This window comes from Triticum dicoccoides, chromosome 7B (assembly GCF_002162155.2).
Source record: "Triticum dicoccoides isolate Atlit2015 ecotype Zavitan chromosome 7B, WEW_v2.0, whole genome shotgun sequence".
Classification (NCBI taxonomy): Eukaryota; Viridiplantae; Streptophyta; class Magnoliopsida; order Poales; family Poaceae; genus Triticum; species Triticum dicoccoides.
The window spans coordinates 499,926,799-499,935,257 of record NC_041393.1 but is presented as its reverse complement, the minus strand read 5'-3'; the positions used below and the strand labels follow the sequence as shown (position 1 = coordinate 499,935,257).

Sequence of the window (8,459 nt, the reverse complement as noted above, 5' to 3'; positions counted from 1 at the left end):
CCAAAATAAATGACTTAATTTTATGCTAAGTTTAGGCTGGTCACAATGGGCAAGAACATAAGCTAGTAAATTACACACTTCTCTAGACTATATTATTACCTCCATAATGGGTAGGAATATCTATATACTGTCATGCAACGATGTATTTATTAGGTTATAGACTCATTGTTTCTTGAAGTGTGTGATGTTCCGGTAACTTAGAGGGTGCTTGGATACGTTTTAGTCTTATGACTAAAGGTAGTGGGACTAAAACTTGTTAGCCTCACCCATGCTTGGATCCAAATACTAAAGAGACTAAAATCAAGTTAATGAGCATTTATTATCCTCCAGACCCTTCAATCCAGAACTCGCATGTGTTAAAGGAGAGGAGTTAAATGAAGAGGGAGAGGATTAATCCACATTTTAGTAGGGGTACCCCTGACTAAAAAATTTAATCCCAAGACTAGTTTTATCCCCTCTTTAGTCAGGAGTGCTTGGAACTTTAGCCTCTTAAAGAGACTATTTTTAGTTAGACTAAAATATGTCCCTTGGATCCAAGCGTCCTAACTAGTTATCACGAGCACCTATCTCTTCATTAAATATGTGCCACATAAACAAAGTTGTATTAAGTGTGTAATGTTACTCCTAAGTTCCTCCCCATTGTGATCTTCATTAAATATGTGCCACATAAACAAAGTTGTATTGGAGTGTGTAATGTTACTCCTAAGTTTCTCCCCATTATGACCAGGAGGGTGGACAAGGGCATGAAATCGAAGGCTAAGGCCTTCCACTATGTAGTCGGTGCCCAAGGCATTAAAATATTACCAACTGGGCAGTGCTGCTCTTAAGATTTTATTTGGCACCGGGCTCACTATGTTGCGTTTGCAGTTTGCTAAAAAGCGGACCCAGAACTCTATTCATGTGAGTTTCCTTCACCTTCTGCAGGCGGGCCATGAGCTAATTGTTTACTACTTTTTGCATTTGGCATCAGCTGGGCATCGGAGCAGCTACTTGCTCCGGTTCCCACAAAAAAATTATGGCACCGGCTGGGGCAACAGAGGGATTCGGTACAAAACTAAGAAAAGGTGAATTTGGCACCTCTTTTGGCCTACATAGTTGGAAGGCCTAACTACGACTAGTACGTACAAGTAAATTACTCCTCCAGTCCTGCTCCTTAAGTTTGACTCTCGGCAAGCTAGCTGCTCGACAACATGCTGATGCAGTGATGCTCCCATGCTCACGTCGAACTGCTCATCCAGTGTACACATGAGTCGAGAGTGATACTGATACTGATACTGTCCCTTGGACATTTCACGCGTTAACACGTACGAAACCCAAGCAGCTCTGCTCCGCCCTGCATCGCTTTCTTCTTTCTTGCTCCGCGCTCGCCAGAGCTATATTTACACCCCACGCTCTGCTTCACTTCACTTGCCCACTCCGCTCCGAGCTCCCAGCTTCAGTCAGCTCGCCATAGCTTCCTCTGCGCACTGTCTGTAAGATGCATCCTACAGCACGCGCCATAGCGCCACACTACCTGCTCCTCCTCTTCGCCACCTTCTTCTTCCTGCTCCGCTCCCCGTCGCCCGTCGCGGCCTCCGGCGACGTCACCCTCCTCCTGGACAGGCTCAAGCCCGCGCTGCAGGGCGCCGCCCCCAACGCCCAGCTCGCCACCTGGAACGCCTCCACGCCGCTCTGCCTCTGGCGCGGCCTCCGCTGGTCCACGCCCGCGGGCCAGCCGCTCCGCTGCGACACCGCCGCCGCTCGGGCCAACCTCTCGCTCGCCGGAGACGCCACCCTCCTCCTGTCCTCCATCCGCCTCCCCGCCGCCGCGCTGGCCGGCCGCCTGCCGCCGGAGCTCGGCGCCTTCCCGTCCCTCGAGTCCATCTACCTCGACGCCAACTCCCTCTCCGGCGCCATCCCGCTCGAGCTCGGCAACGCGCCGGCGCTGTCCGAGCTCGACCTCGCCGGTAACGCCCTGTCCGGCGCGCTCCCGCCCTCCATCTGGAACCTCTGCGACCGCCTCGCCGAGCTCCGCCTCCATGGCAACGCTCTCACGGGAGCGATCCCCGCGCCGGCGGGGCCCAACGATACTTGTGACCGTCTCCATCTTATTGATCTCGGAGCCAACCGCTTCTCCGGCTCCTTCCCGGCCTTCCTGACGGGCTTCCGTGGCCTCCAGCGCCTCGACCTCGGCGGCAACCACCTCGCTGGAGACATACCGGAGCCCGTCGCTACGATGAGAGGCCTCCAAATGCTCAACCTTTCTTACAATAACTTCTCCGGTCAGCTACCTCCGGGCTTCGCCGGTTCGAGCTTCACCGCAGAATCGTTCCTAGGGAACAGCCCGGCGCTGTGCGGCCCGCCGTTGCAGCAGCCGTGCGTGTCCCCTTCGGGCCTCAGCTCCGGCAGCGTCGCGGGGATGGCCATCGGTCTAATGGCCGGCGCCGTCGTGGTGGCGTCGGTGTCCATCGGGTGGGCGCAGGCGAGGTGGAGGCGGAACAGGGTAAGGCGAGCGGCCGAGGAGGGGGTGGAGACGGAGGAAGGCGGCGAGGGCGACAGCGAGGGGAAGCTGGTGGTGTTCCAGGGCGGGGAGCACCTGACGCTGGGGGAGGTGCTGAATGCTACGGGGCAGGTGGTGGAGAAAGCGAGCTACTGCACGGTGTACAAGGCGAAGCTGGCGGACGGCGGCGGCAACATCGAGCTTCGGCTGCTGCGCGAGGGGAGCTGCAAGGACGCGGCGTCTTGCGGGCCGGCCGTGCGGCGCATCGGCCGCGCGCGGCACGAGAACCTGGTGCCGCTCCGGGCCTTCTACCAGGGCCGGCGAGGCGAGAAGCTGCTCGTGTACGATTACTTCCCCCATCGGACGCTCCATGACCTCCTCCACGGCGGCCTCGAGAGCAGGCCGGCGCTGACATGGCCGCGGCGGCACAAGATCGCGCTGGGCGCGGCACGCGGGCTTGCGTACCTGCACGAGGGCCGGCACGGGGACGCGCCGTTGGTGCACGGAAACGTGAGGTCGTCAAACGTGCTGGTGGACGAGTACTTCGTGGCGAGGGTGACCGAGTACGCGGTGGTGGGCAGGCTGCTGGTGCCATCGGCGGCGGAGGCTGTGCTGTCGGCGGCGAAGGCGGACGGGTACAGGGCGCCGGAGCTGCAGACGATGAAGCGGTGCGCGTCCCGGACGGACGTGTACGCGTTCGGGATACTGCTGCTGGAGCTGCTGATGGGGAAGAAGCCCTCCTCGGCGGCGAACGGAGGCGACGACCTGCCGTCGCTGGTGAAGGCGGCGGTGCTCGAGGAGACGACGACGGAGGTGTTCGACCCGGAGGTGGCGAAAGGCGTGCGGAACCCGGCGGAGGAGGGCCTCGTGCAGGCCCTGAAGCTGGCTATGGGTTGCTGCGCGCCGGTGGCGGCGGCGAGGCCGAGCATGGCGGAGGTGGTGCGGCAGCTCGAGGAGAACCGGCCCAAGAGCAGCCGGTCGGCGCTGTACAGCCCCGCCGAGACGAGGAGCGATGCCGGCACGCCGCTATACAGCTAGCATTTACGAAGCTTAATGAATCCGTCCATGATGGTCTTCTTGTACCTTTGGTCGATCGCCATACCGGCAACATTGATTGATCGGTTTCCGCCTTGATGAATCAGTCAGGAATCCTAGCTGTTCCTAATTTAAGATGTGAAATAGAAGTACGATTATGCAAATAAATTAAAGAGAGAAATGCCGATCAGTTGCGCGCGAGACCACCGCAACTGCGCGAGATCACACGATATACTGTATCAGTTGGCTGAAAGTTTTCTCTCTTTCAGTCAACTTTTTCCCGCCGCACTGTTGCGAAACTATCCCGGAAGTGGAACCCAACCCACACACCGACACACGGGCAGCTGCAACTGCGCGAAATCTAGAAATGAACAATGACAAAACGAAAAAGAAGAGGCCATTATAATCTGGAAATGAATAAAAGACTTGAAAAGAAGAAGAGTAAATTTCTAAGGAAGAAAGAATCGTTTGAGTAGTGGTGCTACCCAAATAATCAATGCAAAAGACAGAAAGACCGAATAACGAAATTAAGTAATTCTAGGAACTGTGCTCCCTCGTAGAATAAACGAACAAAATCAGTAAGAGACAAAAAAACAAGTTTAGTTCGAAAGGAGAAAGAGTTCTAGGAGTAATTTTACCCGCAAAAAAATGAAAAAAAAAACAAATTTTCATGTACAATTAGATCTCTTTGCCCCCCTTATGATAGCGCATATATGATCATCAATCTAAAGTCACTGAACAAAAGCAATATGCTTTTATTCATGTAAGCAACACATGCATTTAGTTAAGCATTAGCATGCAACCATGGCACTCCAACATATGCATGTTTTCAATATAAAAAATGTATATTTTCAATACCTTTAGTTTTTAATACAAATTCCACTGCACTTTTGTCCATAATATTTATGCAGGATTTTATCCACTTGTTGGACTTCATATGAAATCTAGGTAAGAAAACCAAACTAAATACAAATTTCTTGCGAATTTGTTATCAACTTTATCATGGAAATATGCACCAGAAACAATAATAAAGTTATTATTATTCTATTACCATGTTCATCATTAAGTTAATTTCTATGCTAAAATTATGTTAGTTACTGAATATGATCACTGGTGTTTAGAATAACACTTCAGGGTATCCTTCCCCTTACCCTCTCCGTGGCTCCCTCTCCATGATCCTGGGTATCTGCAGGGATGAAGAACGCGAACGAGACAAGAGACAACTACAGAGCAATTTTGTACTACATATACGAGACGTTAATTCAAAGTGCTCCCATCGATCCCTCCAACAAATACATGATCCTTACAATCCCATCGGGTTGTAAGGCCCTTGCCTCAATCCATGATCTTACCGAACTACTCACACATGAAAATCAGATCACACGAAGAACACATCATGAAGATTGATTTATTGATAATATGTCTACAATGGATGTTGTATGTGATACAGAATTACAAGTATGGCTAGATGGCCGCGAACTATGGTGGTTGTGAAGGTTGTGGCTATGGAGATGGGAAACAACAGCGGCTAGGGTTGATGGAGATGACTGCTGCGAAGATGACGATGCGTGGCCTCCCCCCATTGTTCATTTAGTGTCAGGCCTTTTATAAAGGTTGTTAAGGTGGATCAGGCGCCTCGGCTGGCACGCCATACAACCGCCCATATGAACGGGCGCGGTCGTATGGAACGTCTTCTTCTACTCAAGCACCTCTACTGCGCATCCCACTTGATCTCCTCTATCTCCACTTTACTCATTTCCATGTATTGGCTTGATTTCGTCCATAAATAGCCCATTTAATGTGGAAACAAAATAAAGATCGGATATTTGGAATCATTTGCATTCAATAGTCATTAATGGCAATATCGGAGTGAATATCTCGGTTTTAACAAAAAAATTGGTTTAAACTCGAGTTAGAGGAGTGTAAAAGTAACACTCATCAACTCCCCCAAGTTTAAAATTGATCGTCCTTGAGCAAAATAGAGAGAAATCTGAGTCATAAGGAACTCAGTTGTTCAATCTGAAATAACGAGAAGGTTTAGGTTTACTTATGATCGGTACGCCTAGATAGCCCTCTGCTACTTGTGAGTTGTGTTGGGATTTCCTCGAAGAGGAGATGATGATGCAGTACAATAGAGGTAGTATTTCCCTCAGTTAAGAACCAAGGTTATCAGTCCAGTAGGAGAACCACGCAACATATCGTGAACAACACCTACACACAAAATAACAAATACTTGCACCCAACGCAAACAAGGGGTTCTCAATCCCTTGGAGGTTAATTGCAAGGATCAAATCTTCTAGTGATAGATATATAAATAGATACACAAAATAAAAATAAAGGTAAATAAATTGCAGCAATGTATTTTTGGATTTTAATTATATGATAAAGATAGACTCGGGGGGCATAGTTTTCACTCGAGGCTTCTCTCTTGAACATAGCATACGGTAGGTAAACAAATTACTGTTGGGCAATTGATAGAAAAATAAATAATTATGACAATATTCAAGCCAATGATCATGCATATAGGCATAACGTCCGAGACGATCAAACCCATCACAAAGCACCTCTCCCATTGCAAGATAAACCAATCCAGTTGGCCAAATCAAATCAATAGATCGGAGCAAAATACAAAGATATAATAACCATGCATATAAGAATTCAGAAAGACTCAGATAATATTCATGAATATTCTGTTGATAAACCCACAATCAATCGGATCCCAACAAACGCACCGCAAAACAGGATTACATCGAATAAAACTCGAAGAACTTCGAGGGCAACATTGTATTGAAGATCAAAGAGAGAGAAGAAGCCATCTAGCTACTAGCTATGGACCCATAGGTCTGCGGTAAACTAATCACACATTATCGGAAGGGCGGCAAGGTTGATGAATAGCCCCTCCGTGATTGATTCCCCTCCGGTAGAGTGTCCAGATGGGATCTCACGAGAACAAAAACTTGCGGCAGCGAAAAAAGTATTTCGGGTGGCTCTCTAATGTATTGGGAATATTTGGGTATTTGTAGAGCTGGAATTAGGTCAGGAAGTGCCACGAGGGGCGCACCCCCGGGGGCACGCTTGGCAGGCTTGTCGCTGCCTCGTGGCACTTCAGGTCTTCTCCCGAAGCTTCTAGGGTCCCTTCTGGTCCAGAAAGAATGGTCAAAAAGCTTCATAGCATTTTGGACTCCGTTTAGTACCGATTTTCTGAAAAAGCCAAAACAAGCAAAAAAACAGCAATTGGCACTGGGCACTAGGTTAATATGTTAGTCCCAAATATATATATATAATTATATATATAGTTGCATAACAAACATCCAAGATTGATACTATAATAGCATTGAACAATAAAAAAATTAGATACATTGGAGACGTATCAAGCATCCCCAAGCTTAATCCTCGAGAAGGTAAATGATAAAAACATAATTTTTGATGTGGAATGCTACCTATCATATTCATCATGTAATCTCTTTTGTGCCATGAATACTAAGATCCGAATGATTCAAAGGAATAGTCTATAACTTGACATAAAGACATAAATACTCAAGCATACCAACAAACAATCCTACCTTTCAAAATATAGATGCTAAAGAACGGTATCCCTCCAAAATCATATGGCCTTGTCATGCTCCATCTTCTTAACACAAAATATTTATCATGCACAACCCCGATGACAAGCCGAACAATTGGTTCATACTTTTTAACGTGCTTCAATTTTTTTCAACTCCCACACAATACATAAGCGCAAGCCATGGATATAGTACTATGGGTGGAATTGAGTACGATTGTAGAGATAAATATGGAGAAGACAAAAAGGAGAAAGTCTCACATCTACGAGGCTAATCAGCGGGCTATGGAGATGCCCATCAATTGATGTCAATGCAAGGAGTAGGCATAACCATGCAACGGATGCACTAGAGCAATAAGTGTATGAAATCTCAAAAATAAAACTAAGTGGGTGTGCATCCAACTTTCTTGCTCATGAAGACCTCGGATATTTGAGGAAACCCGTCATTGAAATATACAAGCCAAGTTCTACAATGAAAAATTTCCACTAGTCATATGAAAGTGAAATCATAAGAGACTCTATATGAAAAAACATGGTGCTACTTCAAAGCACGCGTGTGGAAAAGGATTGTAACATTGCCCCTTCTCTCTTTTTCTCTCATTTCTTTTTTTCTCTTTTTTCATTTTTCCTTTTTCTTTCTTTTCTTATTTTTTTGCTGGGCTCTTTTTGGACTCTTCTTTTATTTCCTCACTAGGGACAATGCTCTAATAATGAATAATGATGATCATCACACGTCTATTTACTTACAACTCAAAATTACAACTCGATACTAGAACAAAATACGACTCTATATGAATGCCTCTGGCGGTATACCAAGATGTGCAATGATCTAGCATAACATGTATTAAAAATGATGAACGGTGGCTGAGCCACAAATACCATGTCAGTTATATGATCATGCAAAGCAATATGAAAATAATGATGTCTGTCATAAAAATGGAACGGTAGAAGTTGCATGGCAATATATCTCGGAATGGCTATGGAAATGACATGATAGGTAGGTATGGTGGCTATTTTGAGGAAGATATAAAGAGGCTTATGTGTGATAGACGTATCATATCATGGGGTTTGGAAGCACCGGCGAAGTTTGCACGACATCTCGAGGTGAGAAAGGGCGATGCACAGTACCAAAGAGACTAGCAAATTGCGGAAATTTGAGTCGGTATAATCCATGGACTCACATTAGTCATAAAGAACTCACATACTTATTCCAAAAGTTTATTAGCCCGCGAAGCAAAGTACTACTACGCATGCCCCCGGGGGGATAGATTGGTAGGAAAAGACAATCGCTCGTCCCCGGCTGCCACTCATAAGGAAGACAATCAATAATAAATCATGCTCCAACTTGTTAGCACGACGAGAGACCATACGTGCATGCTTCGG

At 47.3% G+C, this 8,459-nt stretch overlaps 1 protein-coding gene across 1 annotated transcript; it reads left to right on the top strand.

Moving 5' to 3' along the window:
- Positions 1 to 1,143: 1,143 nt before the first annotated feature.
- Positions 1,144 to 3,705, top strand: LOC119335734 (putative kinase-like protein TMKL1). Its single transcript, XM_037607821.1, has one exon. The coding sequence runs from the start codon at positions 1,478 to 1,480 to the stop codon at positions 3,515 to 3,517; it is 2,040 nt and encodes a 679-aa protein (XP_037463718.1). The 5' UTR covers positions 1,144 to 1,477; the 3' UTR covers positions 3,518 to 3,705.
- The last annotated feature ends 4,754 nt before the right edge of the window (positions 3,706 to 8,459 follow it).